General features: G+C 40.3%; 3 protein-coding genes across 5 annotated transcripts; 2 read left to right on the top strand and 1 right to left on the bottom strand.

Annotated features, from left to right (window-relative positions):
• Positions 1-2572, bottom strand: LOC127378009 (uncharacterized). Of its 2 annotated transcripts, none has more exons than XM_051426453.1 (5): positions 2446-2572; positions 2241-2341; positions 2108-2158; positions 1326-1520; positions 1-622 (listed from the first exon to the last, which is right to left on the bottom strand). In XM_051426453.1, exons 2-5 carry the CDS (start codon positions 2302-2304, stop codon positions 174-176), a joined length of 759 nt encoding a protein of 252 aa, XP_051282413.1. In that variant the 5' UTR covers positions 2305-2341; positions 2446-2572; the 3' UTR covers positions 1-173. The 2 variants fall into 2 exon arrangements, with proteins under 2 accessions (XP_051282413.1, XP_051282414.1); XM_051426454.1 differs by having other exon boundaries at positions 2278-2341.
• Positions 2573-4916: 2344 nt separating this feature from the next.
• Positions 4917-16672, top strand: renbp (renin binding protein). 2 transcript variants are annotated; one of them, XM_051426395.1, is made up of 11 exons: positions 4917-5086; positions 6967-7072; positions 7183-7258; positions 7362-7437; positions 8666-8847; positions 10362-10589; positions 11936-12017; positions 13788-13963; positions 14120-14251; positions 15909-15996; positions 16247-16672. In XM_051426395.1, the coding sequence occupies exons 2-11, from the start codon at positions 6972-6974 to the stop codon at positions 16318-16320; spliced, it is 1215 nt and encodes a 404-aa protein (XP_051282355.1). In that variant the 5' UTR covers positions 4917-5086; positions 6967-6971; the 3' UTR covers positions 16321-16672. The 2 variants fall into 2 exon arrangements, with proteins under 2 accessions (XP_051282355.1, XP_051282356.1); XM_051426396.1 differs by lacking the exon at positions 4917-5086 and adding an exon at positions 5144-5344.
• Positions 16673-17442: 770 nt separating this feature from the next.
• lrif1 (ligand dependent nuclear receptor interacting factor 1) lies at positions 17443-23430 on the top strand. Its single transcript, XM_051424984.1, has 2 exons — positions 17443-19464; positions 22131-23430. Exons 1-2 carry the CDS (start codon positions 19427-19429, stop codon positions 23428-23430), a joined length of 1338 nt encoding a protein of 445 aa, XP_051280944.1. The 5' UTR covers positions 17443-19426.
• Positions 23431-23466: the final 36 nt, after the last annotated feature.

Raw genomic sequence — 23466 nt, 5'->3', positions numbered from 1 at the left:
AAGTGTTAAAATGCTTGATTTCTCTTTATTTCTCAAGGCGTTTGAAGCATACAGTGTCGTAATTAAGAGCTGCATTCATTTACCAAGACAGCATAAGATGGAGCCGACAGATCCCTTAAACATTTTAATGTGATGGTAAAAAGTCTCTAAAGTGGAAACCTGTTAAGCTCAGCTCAGGTAGTGACAAGACGTACAAGTTTATCTGTAACTGCCATGAAGCCATATAAACAGACGATGATGACCAGGATGTTTCCTGCGAACGCGTAGACCAGTGTGGTGGTCCAGAAAGCAAACATGTACACAGTTCTGTTACAGTAAGGTACCGCAGCCACAGCAAGTTGTGCCTCTGCAGCTTTCAGGTGCTCTCTGTTTGCCTTACTGCTGATGTTGCCAAGGGCCAAAGTTTGAACCAGTTTCATTAAAGTCTGGTTGTCGTTGGTCATCCAGGTCTGGTTGAGGTTAAGAAGGGTCTGGTTCTGGTTCTCCAAGGTGATGTTGGGCTTGGTGTCAGGTGCAGTGCGAGTGGAGATTGTTGTTGTCGATAGACTGTTGTTGAAGCCGTTTGGGTTGATGGTGGTCTTGGTGTAGTTGGGTGGATAAACAGAATAAATCAGGTAACTGCCTGAGGATGGAAAGAGACAAAATGAATGAATGCATTACAGTCACCATCTGTAAGTTCAGTAGATATGTTACACAGAACCATTTGGGAAGTTGTTGTTGGAAACTATTTGGAAAAGGGCAGGCACTTCCAAAAAATACTTGACAGGTGATTGGATGAATCCTCTGTCTGTCACCATCTATCACGAGCGAACTTCAACCAATCTGATCAATAAAGTCATTTTAGGTATTTTTTATCATGCTGATGTATGTTCAAGTGTTCATTTTTCTGATATGTTTGGTTTTAATTAGTTATTTGAAGCTATGAAAAGGGGGTTTACGTCAGGACTGACAGTTGAGCCCTGCTTGTGATTGAGTCGACCGGGCTTATGGCCGGGACCGCAATAATGCAGTGCCACACCGCTGATTGGTCTGAACCATAGTGGTTGGACACAATCACATAGCTTGAAGCCTAGCAAGAGAGATTTGAGCCCAGCTGCCTTGCACAGTTATTATTATGGGGCACTACAAAAGTCTAAATCATTCTAGTTTATCATACTTACATTGACAAGAATAAAATGATATGAAATGCACAGGAACATAATGAACATGCAGCATCGTATTCATAATATTCGAGGTGGAGGATGCAGACTAATAGCTAATGTCTGTGTTTTAATACAAAGCTATTATTAGCCCATGATAATAATGAGATTCTAAGTGTGACTTACCATAGAAGAACCAGATGAAGACAAACAGGACCAGGCTGATGAGCCACAGAGTCCAGATTGTGTGGCCCGGTGCTGCTGGACAGAGGAGCTTTGGTAAAGCAAACATGCCCATAATCAGCAGGGCCAGTATCCCACACACCATCACATACACTGGGATAACTGGTGCTGCTGGACACTCGTACATGTGCACTACTCCTGTTTACACAGAGAAAAAGCATTTGGAAAACTCAGACAGATACCAGTGGAATGTAGGCATTTGTTTATTAGGCAACATGACTGTAGAAGTTTGTGTGTGCAATGTTTCACAAAATTTATATTAAAACTGAAAAATTAAGTTTTTATTTGTATGTTTGATAACACATAATTACAAGGTACATAGGCTATATTGTGTGTATATTCTTGCAAATGCCATTAGGAGCACTAGTCTGTTATTTTACACAAGGCTTCTTAAGCAATACAAAACATGTCATTACATCTGTTAAGCAAAGCCAATATTTCCCAACATGTGTTTGATTTATGTGCCATAGTATGGCTGTAGACTCTTGATTCAAATTCACTGTCATAGCACAACTGTTTGAGTGACTACAATGTGTATTGCAGATTTACATCACAAAATGTAAAAACAAATAAGTTCACAGAGTTTTTTCTAGAATTCTTCTTTAAAACCTCAATATTTCCTAACCTTTTAGCCAGGGTTCAAGGTGCCTATAAGGTTCAAGATTTTCAAAGTTATAAAATGATGTCATTGATGAACAGAAAAGACATGTCAGTGGATCACTTACCTATAGTGATCTGGGCAATTGGGAACATTGTTACAAGGAGAATGGTGCATCCTAAAGGAGGATATTGAGAAGATTGAAATTCAATCTTAATAAATCTAGTTGTTCTTTTTCTTTGCTGTTTGCAGTTACTTACCTGCAATAAAAAGATTTGCGCCAAACAAACTACATACACAGTTCCCCAAAAAGTTCCCTGCCATTCTGACTGTTAGAATGTTAACAGGTGACAGTGATGTGCTGTAAAAGAGAAAGGGATACGTCATGGAGAGCACTGGCTGACTGACTCGTTTGTGAGGTAAAATGAAGAGTTACATTTTAGTAAGGAAAGACAAGAGACTTACCGTCTGTCTTCTACTGGGTCTGTTAGAACAAATGAGTGTCAGGTGGGGTTGTTGGCCAAGTCAACATGTCTCAACTCTTCAGTATGTCACTATAAGAGACACCTCAGCACATGTAAGCAAGGATTTTCCTCTGTTGAGTCAATATCGCAATATTACCACAGTACTAACACTTTCCTACTGCAGCTGCCACAACTGATGCTAACAGTAATCCCATTACCAGTGGTAGAATGGGATGGGAGGAGGGAGCCCCAAAAACATTTTAAATAATAGCCTCTCTTCTTTTTGACCTGTTTTGGGTCTCCATCAACTCCTGGGGGAGTGTTTTAGTTTCCTTTAGAGATATCTACGGATGCCCTGAGAGGCAAATGAGAGAAAAAAAGAAAAGTCTGTTCTAAATTGTATTTTCTTATGTGTATAGGAGTTAAGAGGTGAAAAAAAACAGGTTAAAAATGGATTTGTTTTTTGTTTTTGTTTTTTATGGTGTGATGTTGTTGTAAGACTCATTTCGGCCACAAGAGGCTTAAGTGCACCATTACCCTTTGTTCTAAATAGGGCTAAAAGCATTCATGTTTAGTTCCAGGTGAGTGCACTCTAAACACAAGGTACATAGGCCATACTGTGTGTTAGCAAGTTATGTAACATTACTGTCAAAATGTATTTTGTTCGGTACTAAGAGAAATTAAAACTCACACAGAAGAAAACATGAATGCTTTTAGTCCTATTTAGAACATGGGGTAGTGTTGCGTTTCAGCCTCTTGTGGATGAAATTAGTATTACAACAATGAACACTTACAAAAACTATTGTTCAAAATATTTTTCAGCTGCAAAAACTTTTTATTATTTTATTAACTTAGAAGGTTTTTAAGAAATAAACACAGGAGAAAAAACAATTTAGATCAAAAGGATCACCAGATTGTTTTCTAACTTGCATCTCATGGCTTCCAAAGATACATGATGCTCTCTGATAGACAATGTTGTATTTCAAGCCCTGTGCTTATTTTTGAAAGGTCTTCAGTTTTTGTGTCTTTTAAGGACAATATTATCTATAAAATGGACTATGGATTAAATATTTAAGATTTTTTTGAACTCCAGAAACTAGTGAACTGTGCCATTTTTCAGCCCTGAGTAGTGTCTGCAGGTCTTCCTTTCAGGCTGCATACAGTTCCAGCAGCCTTCTCCAGTAAGGTAGGTCAGCCTATATGTAGCCTGAGAGGTGACATCCAGGATAAAAAAAAGTCAACAAGCCACTCATGGCACCACTCACTGCTGCTTCTTCAGTTGATAACTCTGAATGCATGGTATAGTAATAACTGAAGGAGACTCTGATCACCTCAGAGCTGCCCTTGTCTGCATTATGGCAGTTGGACAGTGAGAGAACAATGTTCAGAGTAAGAAAATCAACCTGAAATAATAAAAGAAGAATCTGATTGTGAAAAGTGCCCCACGGAACATATCTAGTCCCAGTGTTGCTTGCAACAGTGCCTGCACACTGCCTGTCATGAGTCATCACATGACTGACGATTGTGACAGTGCGTCTTTTTCTCATTACACATTTAAGTGAGTCAGCATTGTTGCTGGAGTCAGCAGATGGTCTGATCAGTGGATCTGCAACACAGGCAATTACCCAGTGGAAAGAAAGGAAGGGGGGTGCTGTGCTACATGCACTGTCTCATACAATGTGGTAGTGTGTGTGTGTCAGTGTGTCAGTGTGTACATGTGTGTATAAAAGCACATATGATAGGGATTTATCAGAACATATATACATAATATCATTTGGATATGAACAGACCGTTTTGAAACACATTTGCTCAATAATATAACATTTCATTTCAAAGGTTATGGTTATGGTACATGCTACAAGATTGTTGAAATACCATGAGAAGGCTTCTTGTATATGAATTAATCACATCATAATTGTACTTCATTTGAATTATGTGTTGTATAATTTATAAATAATTGTATAATGTATTATTGTTAACTATCATTATTCTCCTACACCTTACAGAAATTCTAGTTGCAACATTAAACGATATATTTCACATAAATACATCATAAATACATTATACATTAGCCTGATGGTTTCTCCATTGAGTGTGTGGCCAGCCTGGCCCCCACCATTCAAAGTTCTGGGGCCATGTGTAAAAAATATAACTGTAGTGCCTTTTCATTTTTCAATTGATATTATGCTTACAAAAAATATCTTCCTGTAATCAGCTGGAACTCATTTTGCCTTTGTACTGACTGTTTTAACATGAATTCCTCTGCTATCTATTTATTGTTTATTTCACTTGTCTCCACTGTTCTTATATTAAAAAAATTTTTTATAAGTGATGATAAAAAAAAACATTGCAGCTCTCTCTCGTTTCCAACATTATTGCACAACATCCCCTGTTTCTCTCCCCTGACTCCACTTCCTGACCTCTATCCTACAGGATCTTCAAAACTATAAAGTCATCTACATTTTATGCCGCATGTGCAAATTCCAGTTCTCTTATGTGTCACTTTAATTTCAGTGGGAGCAGTCCGTGTTAAAGCTCGGTGTGATCCGCTCTCCACTTCCTCTGCAGCAGCAGCAGCGCTCATGTGACAGCGGCTCCGCTCTCATTAGCTTCCACAGCGGCTGGCTCGGTCGGACCTGCCGGTAAGAACACTTCTGTCTGCGGGTTGTTTTCTTCCTGAGCTGTGGAAACGTTTATCACCATGTGACGTTAGCTGCTCCGTTACGCACTGGGAGCATGTGTGAGCCGTCCGACGGTAGAGGGTTCGTTTTTCTCGCTTTTTAACGAAACCGAAGAAGAAGAAGAAGAAATGGTAGTTTTAAAACCGAACTACGGCTAGCTTGCTAACGCTACTGTTGTTTTTATTGGAGAAAGATGCGCGGAGCTAGCAGAGCTGAACGGTAGGACCACCGGCTGTGCGGTTAACCTTCAGCAGTAAAGTTTGAACCGGTCACTTCATCAAAAACAACAGGCCTAACGTTACCTTAGAGTAAAATGAAAAGTACACAAGTAGTATCAGCTAAACGCACCCAGTATCAAAACCAAGTGTATAATACTAAATTCATTTTAGTTCATGGGCAATAGACCTTTTTCACAGCAGCCATTTTTCACATGAAATAGTAGGGTCAACACAGGTGTTACCAATGTTACTAATTAAGGTTGCGTTCCATTTAGTGTAGCAGAGCCTTTCCAGTGAGCCAACATGAACAGCAGCACTCTCACTCTGTTTGAGCTTCAGACAGAATACATGAACATTTACATTTAGTTAGATTGTAACTGTGATTTCATCATACAGTAGGTCATTTTTATAAAGAATAACTTTTTGTGATATTGACTGAAACTTTCACTATATCCGGTCAGGGCTCCAGACTGCGACCAACAGACTAATATGTGTTGTAGGTCGCACTGGTGCACCTGACGCTGCCCGGGTGGAAACATACATTTATTTCACAAGCGCATCATCTCTCTGTGTTCTCCTGTGAGCGAACTCACACACTCATGGTAGGATCATATCTTGTTCTAAACCAATAAGAGACAGAGCTCGGGCGGGTCTTTGCCTCTGATTGGCTGTGGTCCTGTTCACCGTGCTAAGTTGCGTGTGTTTAAAAATTGCCGAGCCCCGGTCCTTCAGCGACAGCATCAGACTCGGAACCAGAGGACGAGACAACCCAGTCTGGGATAGAGCCCGGCTCCGAGAACCAAATTAAAAAGGCCAAAATATATTCCTTCAGACAGGACTGGCAGAACATAACATAACATAACATGTCTAAAAAACACACGATATGCCGTGACAGTGTGTGTAGAGAAAGTGGCCCCTCTGCCAGCTGCATTTCAGCGGCAGGTAGCAGTAATCATTATTATTATCATTAATAATTATTTTACTTGAAATGTTTGAGTTTGAAATGTTCAATTTCAGCTCAGTGAAGCAATTTAAGCACAAGCACTTTTATTTGGAAATGTTTTATTTTGCTTAGTGTATTAGTTTGAAATGTTCAATTTCAGCTCAGTGAAGCACTTTAAACACTTTATTCAAAGATTTTTAGATATTTTAAAGATATTTGACGACCTGAGAATGAGACTGAACAATTTATCTTTCTTGCCTCAAATCATCAAAATATGCTTAAAAAACTTAAAATGGCATTAAAACATACTGAAATCACTCAACCTTACATTTAGTTAAAAAACAAATATTTTTACAACAAGAAGGACCCCCGACACAGTTAACGGGGGAGGGAAGCAGCATTACAGGCAAAAGGCAGGAAAAAACAGCCGTGGCAATCAAAAGGACGCGGAGAAAGAGTCACTCGTGAGGATATTCAAGATTATATTGATAATGCAAATTCACCACGATATACTTAACAGAGTTTTTATCGCGATACGCTATAGTACCGTACACCTAGTCCAAAATATTCTTCCTTTTAACAATCTGTCAAATGAACGTTCCCTTTAATATTGACAGAGTAAACAGATGTGAAGATATGTGATAACCATCGCTGAGACAGTCTTCCATTCTGTTTGAAAGGAACAATGTCTGTGGTGAAGCTGGAGGAGTGTCGAGAGCAGATTCGCACAGAACTGGACAACGTGGTGGACTTCTGGCTCAAATACTCTCATGACACTGTACACGGGTACTGTAGTTACTGTTGTCTGCTGTAATACTATCCATCATGCAAACAGCTGTGGCATGCAGGCATTGTGTATCCTTGTATCGAACTTGAACGGCTGCTTCCTGTTTCAGAGGCTTCTTCACTTGTATCGGGAGGGACGGCAAGGTTTATGATGAACTGAAGTACGTGTGGCTGCAGGGTAGACAAGTGAGTCTCTGTGGTGATACTGGCTGTGTAAAACAAGCAATCCACCTGTTTGAAACGTGGATATCAGATGTTATGTCAATATTTTGTCTTGCTCCTTTCACAGGTGTGGATGTATTGCCGCCTGTACCGAACCATGGATCGCTTCCGCAAGCCTGAAATCCTTGAGGCAGCAAAAGCTGGTGTGTGAATGTAAAGCTTGATTCTGCTAGTTTAACTTGAGTCAGAGCAGTTGCGAGTCCACTTTATCAAGAAGTGTCTGGATTCATCAGAAGCTCCACAGTTTTTCTTTATTGTCACCAGTGACTCAGAGCAAGATAAGTTTTCTCCATGCTCCATTGTTCCCTGACTATAAATTCCAATCTTTTTCAGGACCCTCGGACCTTTCCTCTAGCATGAACATAATGCTACACTTTCCACTATTCAAACTATCCAAAAATTGTAGCTTCTGCAATTTGGATATATAGAAAAGTCAAAAAAGTGATGGAAACACCATTTGGGAAACATAAATGTTTCACAACAAGCCATTAAATACATACGGAGCTTTCAGTCTGGACCAATGTAGGGATGGCTGGGGGTGGATGCTGGTTGGTTAAATGTTCCCCAGACGATAAACCCTGTAGTTTTAATGAACCCAGATCACTTTTAGCCTCAGTACTGGTGAGCCTTGGGAAGAATTCATGTCTGTTGGATTTTCAGTTCAGCACTTTAGTATTATTGGGTGTCATGTAGATGCTTCATCTTTTTTTTTCTCAAAAGGATATTCTCATTTTCCAACACTTTATTTAGTTTTCTAGTTTTTATAAATTACCGTCCCCCCAGTTGCCCGAATTCATCACTTGGAAACATTTGTAAAAACACAGAGTGCAAATTGGAGACAAATTAGGTGTTTGCAGATGATTCAGATTCAGATATTTTCACCCTAAAAGCCTGGATGTCCAGATGTTGAGCTACAGATCAACAGCAGAGTGTCACTTTTGTAGACACAGGTGATTAAAGACAGCCATGATAGTGTTTGCTCTGTACTTTCCGCTCATCATCGAGGCACATTAAGTGCACAACATGTCGCTACTGTTGGGTAAACCTTGGATCTGCAAAATGCCCCCTTTTCTTACTGTGTGTGTGTGTGTGTGTGTGTGTGTGTGTGTGTGTGTGTGTGTGTGTGTGTGTGTGTGTGTGTGTGTGTGTGTGTGTGTGTGTGTGTGTGTGTGTGTGTGTGTGTGTGTGTGTGTGTGTGTGTGTGTTTTTTAACAAACATTTACATGTTACACATACAGTATGTCTATATGATAACTACTTTACGAGGAAGGTGAAGCCATGTATTCATGTTTTAAAAGGGCTTTACTGTGTACCCTGGTTCATACAATGTGTCTGATCATAAGCTAATGTTCTATTCTGTTTGCGTCTTAGGAGGAGCATTCCTGAGAAAGTTTGCTCGTGTCTCCAGCGGTGGCAGTGGCCCGTGGAAGTGTGCCTTCTGCTTAACAAGAGATGGTAAAGCTGTCAAAATTCAGAGGACTATATTCAGTGAGTGTTTCTACATCATGGCCATGGATGAACTGAGCAGGGTCACTGGTGACAAGGACATGCAGGTACAAAGACAGTATTCAAACTAGATTGTTTCTTACACATAGGATAGGAATCGCCGGTTTTTGCCCTGCTAGTTTTGAGGTGTTAGGATGACAGTATTGATCTAAGTGAAATGGGTAAATGGAAAAGGGATAATGTGACCTTTTCTTTAAAATATTTTCAATAAGTAAATATAACCCTGGGATTTCAGCATATTATTCGTAATGTGGCCATTTTTATATAATAAATAAAGCATTTATTATTTAGATTTGACAATTAAGTGTTTATATTCCACATCTTATTTGCTGTACCAAAAACATACTGAACCGAAAACCATGACCCTAAGACCATGATATGAAGCATGAATTCTGTGAACCGCACCACCCCTAATTCCCAGCAGAAAGGAAAACTTCTTGGTTTTGTGCTATGGTAACATCTCCAACAGTTTTCATAGTTTCACATAGTTTCCACCACTCTGACTTTTTGCTTTTTAATTGTGTATATGATTTGTGGGAATTGTAATTTAATTTATCAAGGTTGTTTACTGGTGCACGATTATTTATTATTTTAATAAATAACAATTAGATCATCAAGGTCAATACATTCATCCCCTAAGACTAACAAATGACTTAATGACATGCATACGGCAGTATTTTAGCTGCAAAAGTGATTGGATTGAATTTTAGCTTCATTGAGAGACCTTCTCCGTAGCAGCTGAGATTAATAGGAGACTGAAAGACACAATAGTCCATTGTGTTGTGACACACTGTAGATGTTCCATGTATTGGATTTGTGCTACTTTTTATGCTGATAGTGCATAAACAGAAAATGAAATTCAACAGGCTACAGTAAAACTAGTTCTCTATTTTTGTTTCACAAATTTGGATCATGGTTCCCCAAAAATGGTCCTTCTGACATTGTTGAGACAGACAACAGAGGACTCCCTGTAATAATGTAACTGCTGACATAATCAGAACCAGTACACTTGTAGTACTTGTTCAGAAATACACTGATATGTAGTCTATACATTGTCGGAGCCACACTGACTATATATATATATATATATATATATATATATAAATATATATATATATATATATATATATATATATATATATATATATATATATATATATATATTAAATTTGATATGTATCAACATTTATATACTGGAAATAGCAAAATTGTAATATTACATATTTCATACCTTGTATGTTTGGACCTTTTGTGGTCAATCTACATCTAGCACAGAAGCTAAGCAATGCACTGCTGGGGGCGGGGGCTGCGACAAAACATAAAAAAGGCATACCTAAAAAATGAATATCAGGTAAAGAGTACGCTATATTTAGAATATTTTCACTATTGGTGCTGTGGCTATGCTGTGTATTCTGTGGACAATCCTTCAGCTTACATGAGGCTGAGTAAAACGAATGATACTTGGTAAACATGCCTGAACACGCTTGATACTAGCCTTCCCATTCCCACATTATCACACATTTACTCTGATTGTCTGGCCTCTGCTCTGTTGTGTTGCTAGCTGGAGGCGGAACAGATGATGCAGCAGCTGATCTACTGGGTCCGGGAGGACTCGTCAGACCTGGGCCGACCCCAGCTTTCTGGAGATGTTCCCACCAACAGCATGGCAGTTCCCATGATGCTGTTGTGTCTGGTGCAACAGCTAAGTGAAGGTCGGGGGCAGGAGGTGGTTCAGAAGTATAGAGAGCTGGGCAGCTGGTGTGTACAGCAGACACTACAACACATCCAGGTATGGACACATAAAACATGACGGATGCTTTGTGGTTAACATGACTTGCCAGAGGTCTATAATTACAATGAAGATTGTGTCCTTTCAACAAAAGCTGAAGGGTGGAAAGGTCATGTCATACTGTAGCATCAGTATCTGGTGACAGGAAATGCCTAGCTTATAATGAAATCCTTCTCCAATGAAAGCCCAGAAGGTGTGCCTGAAAAGCTGGTCTCTTAACTGTAGTCAGCTGTTTGCAAAATGGGTGGTGCTAGACTTTGTGATGTAGTAACTACTCGCAGGCCTTGTTGCTGAACTACAGTTTTTTGCAAGCCAACTGCTAACACTTTAGCCAACGTGCTACACTGCAAAAAAGGAATCTCAAGAACGTAAAAAGGCTGATTCTGGTGCCTTCATTTAAGACAGTCACTTATTTTTATTGTGCTGTTTGAAGGCATTGTGTCTTATTGTTAGATTTCTCTGCTAATTATGAATCTGTTTTTGCAGCGTTCACAATACATTTACAAGCTAACTGCGTTACCATTAGTTCACCATTAGATAAAGTAGATTTGAACTTGAAGCAAAAGAATTGTGCAGACTTACTGTTTAATGTTTCTGCAAGCTGATCTACTGATTGTAGGAATTTAGTTTGCTTTGTAATTGTGCTGTTAAAATACTGGTGTGACAGGGCCATTACAGCAGATTTCAAGTCACAGCAAAAAACAAATGTAGAAAACTGCTGACAGAGAGTACATTCCTGCAGCGAGTTGACTTTTCCACTTTTAATGAGCATCTTCAGTATGTTCCAAACTATTTTTTGCAATAAAATGTTAAATATGCTGCTTTAGCCAGAGCTTCAGAGTTGTAAGGAGGCAATAGTGCAGCATGGAAGTACTGTATTTTGCTGTGAAAAAACTAGGAGTGCAAGCTACAAACTTTTATTTTTTGCAAGGCAACTACAGTGAAACACAGCAAAACTAATATTTCACCTTTTAAATGCAACCATGTAAGTTGTCCATTCAAGGGCTCTGTCACACAGAAAAACACACTTTATTACAAACTTTTATTTGAGTTATTCTGGCCATCAGTTTTATTGGTTGCAATAACCAATGCACACTGAGCCCCCAGGTTAGTCAAACACACAACATACTGATGAGTATGTTGTTGTAGGACTGCATTTTTAGTAGTTTGCATTATTACTAATATCAATGTGCTTTTGAATGGTTTTTTCCACCTTTGGAACAGAAGCCAGAAGTTACAGTTTCACTCCAACTCTCTACTGGAAGATTGTCCAGTTAGTTGTTAGTTGTTCCAAGTTGTTTAATATGCTGAATTTAATGTATTTCTAATCTTGTCATTTGATACAGAGAGACGGCACTGCTATTTTAGAGAATGTGTCGCTGGAGGGAGCAGAGCTGCCGGGTTGCCAGGGCCGTCTGCAGAACCCAGGTACACACTGCCTGCTCCCTAGACAGCCAGATAATGTCAAATCTTATTCATACAGCCCAGTATCACAAATCACATATTTGTGTCAAGGGGCTTTACAATCTGTACAGCATAACACACCCTATCCATAGACCCTCAATTTGGATTAGAAACACTAAAGAGACAACCACAGCATTTGCACAGATTGGGGGACAAACAAACACACAGAGGGAGAGGGAGACATGATAGCTGGCAAACTAGGGAGAGAGGAAAAGAAGAGGAAAGGCTGAATCTCCTAGAGAATGATGATCAAGATCCAAACGTCTGGATGAGGCCAGGAGACAGAGGTCCCAGGCGACTGATGGCCAGGCAGAGAACCCTGAGTGACAAGAGAGGATAAGGAGGAGCAAATAACTAGGGAGAGAAAGGGAGAAAGATGGTGGGAGAATAGCTTAGTTTTAAATATCTCAAAAGAGTCACAGTCTGATATCATCAGGGGCGTTATTCTAGAGGAAAGGAGCTTGATGGGAATAGGCCCTGCAGCTTGCTGACTTCTTTTTAACTCTGGGGACAGACAGGAACCCATATATCCTCAGAGAATGGTGAGCACAGGATAGAATATAAGTTCAGGGCACTCCCCTTTTTACCTGTCCAATTTACAATTTTGTAAGTCATCAGTAGCACCTTTTTAAAGTCTGATCCAGCACAGATATGGAGCCGATGAAGTAAAGCTAAAATTATTGTAAACAAAACTCCTCATGCACTGCCAACAACAGTCAGGTGCTGGTAGGTCACATGACCATGTAGTAAGAAATTTGAATTAACCACAGCACACTGGAGTGACTTTACTGTGATTTATTTAAAAGCGAACAATGCATTTCGCTTGCAGCTTCCTCAGGTTCGCCTTAAATTATTTTAATATGGTGAAATTTTCTGGTTTAATTAAGGCTACTGGGCTTGTTAGCTAGTTAGTTTTAGCTCGAATTAGAGACTCTACATCAGCCATGGACAGAGAAGATGTAATTTTAGCTTTGTTCCGTGTGTTGTAAAAGGTGATCTTGGTGATTTCTTTAATGTGTTTATCAAAAGAGAGGATCAAATGTAACCCAAAGATTTTTGAAGAGATCACACAGTTGTCGAAAGTTACTGCTACTTGATCAAACTGATGTCCTTATCGAGCAGGGCCAATGAGCAGCAATAAGGAGCAGGAAATTACATGACATCCAGAATTTCACAGGGAATAACGGGTCTCTAAATGAATAATTTGAGCATGAATGTCTGCCTTTACAGACACATACAGCTGAGTGTCATCAGTGTAGCGACAGGAATGTATTCCATAAATGCGTATAAATTGGCCAAAAAGGTGAAATGCATAAAGAGAAAAGCAGTGGGCCAAGAACAGAGCCCTGAAGTAATCCCTATTTCATTTTATAATATATATGGTGTAATATTGTTCTAGGAGACGCACTTTCAGATACCTTTTTAATAAACGAGAGCCAGGCTAGAGACACCAAATTGGTTTTTGTGTCAGCCTAGGAGTATACCATGATCTATGGTATCAAAAGCTGCAGTAATAGAAGAGCAGAGGTGGAATTTGAAGGCAGATAGAAAAGCTTAAAAAAGATTACTGTTAATTATGTGGGGCAAATGTTGCTGAGATACAACTCTTTCTAATAGCAAACAGTGAGTGCATGGGGAAGCTTGGGTTGAGCTCTTTTCCTGTGCTTTGCTGCTTACCTCAACATTTTCCATTTTTCTTTGGTCTTCCTCATATGCTAATCCTTGCTGACTCAGGCCATGCCCTGGAAGCAGGCTGGTTCCTGCTTCAGTTCAGTGCAGAACGGGGGGATGAGGAGCTCCAGAGGACTGCCATTGAGAAGTTTGTGGAGCTCCCTTATCAGTACGGCTGGGATAAAGAGCACGGTGGCCTCTTCTACTTCCTGGATGTAGACGGTCACTGCCCCACGCAGGTGATCATTCATCTTTACACAATGGTGTTTTACTTTAGGCAGTAAATGCTGTTGCATTTTGCTTGTAATTGCAGATATGTTTTCATTTGGTTGATTTCTACGTTTTCTAAAATGCATCAAATCAGGCTGTCTCATCCTGCTTGTGTGTTTGACCAGTTGGAGTGGAGTATGAAGCTGTGGTGGCCTCACTGTGAGGCTCTAATCGCCTTCCTGATGGCCTACAGTCAAACAAAGAGACCAGAGCTTCTGGAGAGATTCTCTCAAGTCTATGAATACATCTTTAGCCATGTGAGTTTACACTGCACTGCCAACCAGCCACAGGAGGACAGCTTTACATTTTTCATTATTTGTTTTTTGGAATAGTTTTTGGAATTACACTTGTTCTCCTTATTTTAAGATTTTCCAATAGATATTAATCCCACGTCTTAACTACAGAGTTGGAGTCAGGATGTGGTTAGCCAAGCTTAGCATAATGACTGGCAGCAGAGGTTAAAAACAGCTAGCCTGGCTCTATCCAAAGTTCATAAATAAACCTACCTGCACCTCAAAAGCTTACTTATTAACACATTGTGTCTTGTTTGCTTGATCCAAGGACACACAGAAACAACAATTAGTGAGTTTAGTCCAGAGTGAGTTACATGCTGGAAATTGTATTTTCTGGTTGAACAACATCCAGGTGCAGTGACTGTGTGCAGTATCACTGAGTCTTGTCACAGTTTGCTTTCCCACTACTGGAAACTAACTGTCCCTTACTTTGAGCTTCCCGTACCTAAGGAGGGGCACCCTGGTTGCTCATCTGGTAGAGGATGCACCCCATGTACCAAGGCTGAGTCCTTAACCTGAGACCCTAACCCATTAAAATTTAAACAAACTGTGTGTATCACACATAAAGCCTGCTTTATGGATTTCTGTTGGCCATGTTTCAAATTAGCTGTTGCTTTTCCCTTGACAAGAGGGTGGATTTAGTGCAGCGGGGCTGAAGTTCCACAAACATCTCCATTGTCTTTAGAACGCCTGACTGCACCAGATCAATGTCAGTCTTCCACCTGCAGGTGGACTCATGCCCACTAGAGATAAGCCCAGTGAGGGCGGTATCATCTGCAAACTTCAGGAGCTTGATGGAGTGATGACTGGAGGTGCAGAGGGTGAAAGGATGCATTTTGCGAGGATCTGATGCTAATGGTCTAGGAGTCAGAAACCTGTTTCCCCAGCTTCACATCCTGTCAGACAGAAAGTCAGGCACACTCAGCTGGGAGAGCTTGCAGTCCTCACAGAAGCTGGTATTGGATGTCACTAAGTCCATTAATTAAAAAGATTATATGAGAAAAGTGTTCATGAGCTCTTCTCTGGCAAAAGAGCTCCAGCTGAAGCGAAACACTTTATTTACAAGTTTATTAACAAAACAATTTGCACACAACACACTGAAGCAGCCATCTGTGGCATCTTGTAATTACTCATTTAGGTTAATCCTAAAACAGTACAGTGGGAAGAAAAGCAAACCCTGTGACATGTTGGCTACATGTTAAGTTTCATGTTATTATGTTCCTTCAGTGGAAAAGGCCTAAATTGGGTTTTCAAGAAATAGTTCCAGCATGTAACACAGAAATATATCTTTGTGTACAAACAAAACAAACATACAAAAAATAAAAATACAGCTTCAGGTTTTTGGTATGTGTGCTTTTGAACTTCGGATAGAGCCAGGTTAGCTGTTTCCCCCTGCTTTGTTTTTTATGTTAAGCTTGGCTAACCAGATTTGAGTTCCATACTTATCACACAGAACAATTCCAGTACAAACCAGCTCATTACATTCAAAGCTCACACATACTTTATGTGGAACCTTTTGAAGCTTACTAAATGTTGAATTGTTTTTGAAAAATAAATTTCTCTGTATATTTTTAGTGCACTGTAGGCCTAATATACTGTATGTGTTCCTGACTCTGTGCAGTTTCCTGATGCTAAAAGTGGTGAGTGGTTTGGCTATTTGACACAAGAAGGCAAAGTAGCACTGGATTTTAAAGGAGGCCCCTTTAAAGGTAAGGATGTCACTGAGGTGTTGAATTGACTGAATGCAACAACAGAAAAATCTGTCAAATTACCATGTATTAATGAAATGACTGGTGGAACACTGGTTAGTTGAAAACGGATGAGCGCTGTGGTTTTAAACTGTACAGTGAAGTCCTGTTCTCGTAGTTGTCCTGTTAAGTCTGAGCTCTGTGTGAAACCAAGACTCTTAATAAAAGGGGGAAACTCCACCGATAACTGCATTTCTCTTCTCTTCTGCAGGGTTCTTCCATGTGCCTCGCTGCCTGTACATGTGTGAGCGTATTCTGGATGATCTGCTGACAAACAAGGACTGAGCGTTCTGACATGAATGTTGTAATAATGGGACTAAATCTGATTTGAGGGGCTGTCCACTAAATCACACCATAATAATCAGGTTTTAAAGCAAAGTTGCACTGATTTGCTGTGAAGTTACTTGTGCCATGCAGTCACTGAGCGGCTCATAAAATTAGTTGTGAAGCTATATTACAGCATTACTACTGTGTAAAACAGTAGTTGCCTTCATATACTGGTATTTTTTGGCCACCAGTGGCAGTCTGTATAACATTAATGTAAGATACCTTTCTTGCTCAGGCTATAACATGTGTTTTTATACTTTATCCACCTGATGCTTTTCCTTCCTATAAGTGAGAAGATATCCTACCCTTCCGTGATTGTATTGTTAACATTCTTCCTTTATTGTATTTTATGAGCAACTCCGTGCCTGAAATGTCCAAAGTACGGGCGACAATGATCCAGGATTTAGATTTCCCATTTCACCTGGATGGTGAAGGGAAAACCCACACAGACACAGGGAGAACCTAAAACCTCCGCACAGAAAGCACTCACAACTCTGGATTGAATTACAACCCACCTTTTCTTGGACTGAGGCACTGTCCCTCCCTCATCATACATACTAATACATTGGCATGTCAAGATGTGCCTTCTACATGCACACGGAACCGTTGAGTCAGACCTTTTAAAGACCATGTATTTTTACATCCTGTTCATTCCACTTTATTCAGCTAATATCAACTCTGCTGGATGTTCGTTTTAAACATACCAATTGCTATTCTAACATACTGGTGAACCACAGTGTATGTGAGACAACAGTTGACCCAACAGAGTCCCACCCCTATTTGCTCTGTGCTAACAGTTGAGCAGGCGTCAGTCAGAACCTCTCTGAGCTGCTGTACAAACATGACGGTTCAAAATGGCGGACTCCATGGAAGGCGACCCATGGCGCCTGGAGATATCGGACTTATCTAAGATAACAAAAACACAACGATTCTTATTTTTAGGTTATTATACAATATTGTTAGTTATAAAGCTAAGTAGTTAGCAAGCATTTTTCCCAACATTAGCTTTCATATGTAACTAGCTAACTTAAGATGTGACTATACATACGTATGTATGTCGCTTTGTGGTTTGTAGTAGTAGGTAGGTGTTTTTTCAACATAGATTAGCCTAGCACATAGCATACCTCAGTACAGGAAAGGAGGAAGTTGACTGAGGTTGTGACAGAGGTTTGCTCAACTGTTATTGGAGCACAGAGCAAAAAGGGGCGGGACTTAGGAATGTTCAATTAAACCAATAGGATCTTATTGCTTATGGCCAGTAAATAAATTGTATATTGAAATATTACAGCTGATGATGAAATGTGATTAAATGTATGCAGATTATTTTATGGAAATAATTTCTTATTAGACAGTCGATGACATTGAAGTTTCAAATGCCTCTTGTGAAGCAAGCGGACCTACAAGAATTTCATTGTAAGGAAGCAATCTACCACAGTATGAGTCGTTAATGAGCGAGTCATTTTTTACCTCCGAACAAAACTCCACAGAAAGTTAAACATCCCTTATGACTAATTTGCTCGCTGTTGCTTTTTTGCACATCCAGCATGGAAAAGCATTTATTTGATGTCCACCTGGTCTCCACCAACTCATCTGCTCCTCTTTGTCTCATCAGTTAGTCTCTACCTGTGTCTCTGTGCTGTTTGGGGCAGGGCAGGCAGTGTACAGAGGATCTAAACCAAAACTGTAAAACAATGAGCTGAAAGACCCTCAAAAACAGCCAATTTGTTGATTTCTCTCTGTTTCCAGTGACACCTTTCACATCACACATAATCATATTTGCTAAGTGATGTTCTCAAATATATATTCAGTGCAATCTAGTAAATCACATTTGTTTCTTTGGGTTACAAGAAATTGTGAATAAGTCAGTTCATCTTAAAGTGTTGTGGAATCACACAAAGAAACAGTTCTTTATTTTATTTTACACTACAGTCCACACACACACACACACTTCTTACGGAGCTCTAGGGTTTATTATTTTCCAGATAGCGATATAGCAAGTAAACAAACTACATAACCGAAGTAATCATAGCCAATAACACTGATCTGTACATTAGAATGTGTCTAAGACGAATATTAAACCATCAACAACAGAAATAATGCTGCTAAAAGTGACAATGTCAAACAATGTAACGTTAGCTCTCTGACTGAATACTGAACGCTTGTGAAACCGTTGGACATTAGTAACGTTAGTTCATTCATGAATATCAGTGACAGGTGATACAGCTGCCGGACGTCACACGTACCTGACGTCACTTACTGACGCTGAGGTGGAGGGAGTTGTCATTTGACAGTCCTCGCGCCTCTCCCCTCACCTGCTCGCTGGGCGGAGCTAACGTTAGCGGGAGGGGAACGAGGACAGACGTCAGCATAGTGGCAAACAGCCGCGGTTTGAGATAAAGTGTTCGGACATTGAAATATGTATATAACGTTATAGAGAGAGAGAGCTGTAGCACTACACAGTATGAGAGCAAAACAGTTTAATATTTCTCAGAACGGAACCGGATGTTAGCAAACCCTGGTAGCTTTAAAAGCTCTTTGCTATCATCAGTGTGTCTGTCCGGGTGCGCCTGAAGCGTACACAGACGAAGATAACTATATTTAACAGAAACAAAGAGTCTGCGCTTCAACAAAAAAACAACACTACTTTATATCAAAACAAACTGAAAAAGATTTGCCCCATTGAATACAACCCGGTAACAGACCGGAAGTTTGATGTAACGGATGCGATGGAGATAGGAACGGAAGCCGGGAGGCGAAGTGCCAGAAGAAAAATCTAGAGTGAATTTGCCAGTGTGGACAGAGCAGAAACAGACGGGTTGTGCGAATAAAACGGCGGGTTATTTAGTCGACATATGACAATGGCGGGGCAACCTCACCTTGTACTTTAACGACGAAAATAAGTAGCGTGCTTTGGCGGAGCAACTCTTCATGGTCCCGGCTCTCATGTAAACATAGCGCGCTCCAGGAATTATTCGGTTTCGTGTTTGATTAAAGACGCTGCTTCCGTTCCGCTGGACGGCTGCTGGGAACATTACAAGTCAAGTTTCACCTGTTTTCATGAGCGATGTATCCCGCAGTTAAAGACATGGATGCGGTGCACAGGTACAGTTACATAGAAGTTAAATACATCTGACACGTCATTCCATTACACACTTATTACACATTGTTTAGTTGAAGCTAATAAGAAAACCCCTGTTAAACAACATACACAGTCCCCTTTCTTGTCAGATTTGGTATTGTTTTTCTTGGTCCAGAGAATTTTATTTTCTGTGGTTCTGAAATGACCCGTGAGTTAGGGCAGCCTCAGGAATAGGAGTGTAATGAGCAGACTTTAACATCACACCATGCTGTCAAACTAAATCTGTGGTGTAATCATGGTTCAGAGTAACTGTCATGGCCGGCTTAGTCTGCTCCGGGGCCTGGGGCAAAAATGGGCCCCCAAGGTCCCCTCTTTGCATAATAATGCAAAGCATTCTTGGACTTAATTAAACATATTAATTTGGGATCATAAAGGAATATTCATCAAACTATGTGAGAAAGAACTTAACAGATTAAGGTTTTAAGACTAAACAAAGGGCCTCGAGGTCATGTAGTATAGCGATGGGTCGGTCGCGAACGATCCGGCTCTAAGAGCCGGCTCTTTGAAGTGAACGATGGGAGCCGGCTCCTGATTGGGAGCCAGATCCGGATTTTTTTCCCGTATTTTCCCGTTTTTTCCTGTTAAAGCCGCGTGATTGGTCAAGATGTGTAGCGGCATCTGTGTATTTACACTGAGCAGTAGGGGGGAGGGAGGGGTTACAGACACGGCACAGTGAGCACGTGAACAGGTGGGAGGGAGACCTGAGAGCGAGAGACCTTGGCGCTACATAGACAGAGACTACACACTGGAAAGGGCGAGGAAAATGAGTGACAGGAAACGCAGTAAAGTTTGGACACATTTTAATGTGATAGTTCAAAGGCAGAGTGTAGACTGTGCAAAGTTAAACATTTCATATCGAGCAGATTTTTGTCTAATTGAGATGGGTCTTTGTTTTTGTGTTTTATAATTTATTTTTTGTAGCACTATTTTTGTAGCACAGCATATATAAATCCATATAAATACTAAACATTTGATGTAATGTATGTATTTACATTAGATATTCATTTTACACTTAATTTGGTAATAAATTAATTAAAGCAACAAAAAATCTGAGGAGCCACTTGGGAGCCGAAAGAGTCGGCTCTTTTTAGTGAGCCGAGCCAAAGGAACCGGTTCTCTAAAAAGAGCCGGAATTCCCATCACTAATGTAGTAGACTCCACCTTAATATTATACTTCACTATACTATATTTCAAGACGACGTTATGATTGAATTATACAAGAGGCCAGCTCTATTCTTGATAACCTTCGTTAGCTTTGATTTAATACCAATAGTTAAATCATAATTTATGATATGAATAAAATATTACCAATCATAATGAAGTTTTTAAAGGAACAATAAAATGTAATGGGAAATTTGCATAGTCGAGTTGGAGTCAGGACAGCCTAGCTTATCAGGCTAGCTGTTTCCCCTGCTTCCAGTCTAAATGCTAAGCTAGGCTAACAACGCCCTGACGCCAGCTCTGTACTTAACCCTTTATCGGGCGAGGAACCAAATATGGTCACTTCCTTATGACAGTTTTTATTACACTTCTATGGCATATTTTGGCAGGTTTTTTATAGGTGATATACTAATATACACTTCACTGCTTTCTTTCACAAATAACTCAAAGTGGGCTTGATCTTGATTTGCTTATGACTTATTTATTACATATTTTCATAGTATATTGATGAGTGGCATATTTCTTTTGCAGCAGCTGTTTGCTCAGTCCTTCTATGGGAAGAGGAGGTCTGCTGACTGTTGTTGTGCCAGCCCACCTGGACATCACTGACTTTGATTTTCAGCCTAAAACTGAGTATTTCAATGAGTGCCCTGTAAAGGTTAACACACAGACATGAATTGGGCCTTTTTCAGACATTTGACTTATCATAGCATAGAACAGGTGTTACTATAAATATTAGCGAGGGCTCTGTCGTAGCATTGGATGAGGTCGATGTACTTGCTTGACTCTTGCTTGTTTTGCGTTGTATCCACATGGTTGTATGCACTTATTGTTTGTAGCTTTGGATGAAAGCATCAGCCACAATGTACTGTAATGTTCTGTTTGAGTCTCCCAGTAAGTTATGACAGTGTGACAGTGAGCTAACTGGTACAACACCTGGACCATGAAACTGAAGAAGCCAAACAGAATTCAGCCATATGCATTTTATTATTTACACCTGTGATCTAGACCTGCATTGTTTAGGAATGTCATTTGCCATCTGACATAATGGACAAAAAAGTGTTGCTTTAAGTATGTCTTCACCTTTTAATCTTTACTGTTGTTGACTAGGTTTACAGCGGTATACCGATACCATGGTATGAAAATTGATGTTGTTGATTGTTTTGTGATATTGTAGCGATTCTTGAAAAAAAAAAAATCAATGTTGGTGTTTAAACCCCCAACCTCGAGACAACAGTGTTGTAAACGTAAACTGAGGGTTATGATGTTGGATACAATATATCGCCTCGCTTACAGTATCGCAATATATTTAATTATAACTCTCCTGTATCATGGTACGTATTGTATCAGCAGATTCTCGCCAATACACAGCCCTATTGTGTAGTACCATAAACCGTTATCAGTAATGGTACCAAAAATCCCTGTTATTGACTGAACTCTGTCTGTGTTCTGTTGTCTTTTCTCTCAGTGGCACCGGTGTCTTCTACCAGGCAATGCCTGCTGTTGGAGCCGATGGAAAGAACATCATGAAACTGATTCCTGTACAAATGGTCAATGGACAGTATTTCCAAACTCAAATAAGCAAACCCAGAATGGATCCTGCGCCACAGAAAGCTGCAACCATAAATATAGCCTCAGCACCTGTGCACATAGTAAAAACGGCAGCATTAAATCCTTTTTCCTCTCAGCAGGTTTTCACAAAACCGGTTTCCTTTGTGAATGCCTCGTCTAATTACATAGATTTGGATCCTCGTAATTCACTAAACAAGCATCCACCACAGCAACAGGCTGTGAAAGTAATGGCCAAATTACCTCCAATGGCAACACCTGCAACAAACTGTGAGAAGTCAGTGAGACTTCCAAGCCAGTTCCCAGTGACGGTGAAATCTCCAGCACTCCCCATAGGACAGTACCTCCAGATTCCCCCCAATGCACAAGTCCGAACAGTCCCAGCATCGGAACTCCCTCAGGTTATCAAGAAACAGATTTTTACTTCACCAGTCAGCTCCTCTCCAGGTTCAGGCTTGCCCAATGTGGTTTACGTGTCACCTATCACTACAGTGAATCAAGGCGTTACTCCACCAAGTGATTCTGCACCTCACCTACTGAAGCTGCTTTCCAGGACATCGAGTAAAACATCACGTGGACCCCCATCGAAAGGATCAAAACCACATTTAAAACTGATACCAAAGTTTTCACAGAGGCCCAACAGCCCCATAAAGTGGATGATTGAAGAAGAGGACACTCCCACTCTTGATCCTCTCAGTTCTCCTTCTGTCACTTCAGAGATTCTTTGGGCTGTTGCAGAGAGAGAAAATGCCAGCAAGCACTGTGACGTTATTACAAAACAAGTATCTCAGTCGTGTCTGGGAGAAAGTGGACAAGGGCAGGAAAACGCCTTGGTCATGTGCAACGGGAAAGTGTTTTTTGTCTCGAAAAAACGCAACCTGACACTTGAAATGGGAGAAAGCGACCCACCAACACTATCACCAAAATGTTATGAATTCAACAAAACCATTGTATCTTCATCCCAACAATCACTTGAGCCGGTGGCACCTGAAATAAGGCAGGACCTCAAGATTATCATTCCAGACGAGTCAGAGGAAGTGATTGACCTTTGTGATGATGATGCTCAGGATGACCCGTCTCAACAAGCAACATCAGTTAATACGACAGCTCAGGTAGATGAAGACAATGTCATATTTGTGTCTTATATTCCGCCCAAATCTGAGTCAGAACGGCCAGCTGATCTCAGCAGTGGAATATGATAGTACATGCGTGATATAGATATAAAAATCAAGGGC

The sequence above is a fragment of the Dicentrarchus labrax genome, unplaced genomic scaffold, assembly GCF_905237075.1.
Source record: "Dicentrarchus labrax unplaced genomic scaffold, dlabrax2021, whole genome shotgun sequence".
In the NCBI taxonomy this organism is placed as follows: domain Eukaryota; kingdom Metazoa; phylum Chordata; class Actinopteri; family Moronidae; genus Dicentrarchus; species Dicentrarchus labrax.
The sequence above is the reverse complement of the archived record's forward strand: the minus strand, read 5'-3'. Positions and strand labels throughout refer to the sequence as shown.

Coding starts and splice junctions, on each gene's coding strand:
- renbp (XM_051426395.1), top strand. CDS start 6,972: ATGTCTGTGGTGAAGCTGGAGGAGTGTCGAGAGCAGATTCGCACAGAA. Junction 7,073..7,182: donor TCTCATGACACTGTACACGG/GTACTGTAGTTA, acceptor TTCCTGTTTCAG/AGGCTTCTTCACTTGTATCG. Junction 13,964..14,119: donor ACGGTCACTGCCCCACGCAG/GTGATCATTCAT, acceptor GTGTTTGACCAG/TTGGAGTGGAGTATGAAGCT.
- lrif1 (XM_051424984.1), top strand. CDS start 19,427: ATGTATCCCGCAGTTAAAGACATGGATGCGGTGCACAG. Junction 19,465..22,130: donor GACATGGATGCGGTGCACAG/GTACAGTTACAT, acceptor CTTTTCTCTCAG/TGGCACCGGTGTCTTCTACC.
- LOC127378009 (XM_051426453.1), bottom strand. CDS start 2,304: ATGGCAGGGAACTTTTTGGGGAACTGTGTATGTAGTTTGTTTGGCGCA. Junction 1,521..2,107: donor AATTGCCCAGATCACTATAG/GTAAGTGATCCA, acceptor CTGTGTAAACAG/GAGTAGTGCACATGTACGAG. Junction 623..1,325: donor CTTCATCTGGTTCTTCTATG/GTAAGTCACACT, acceptor TTCCATCCTCAG/GCAGTTACCTGATTTATTCT.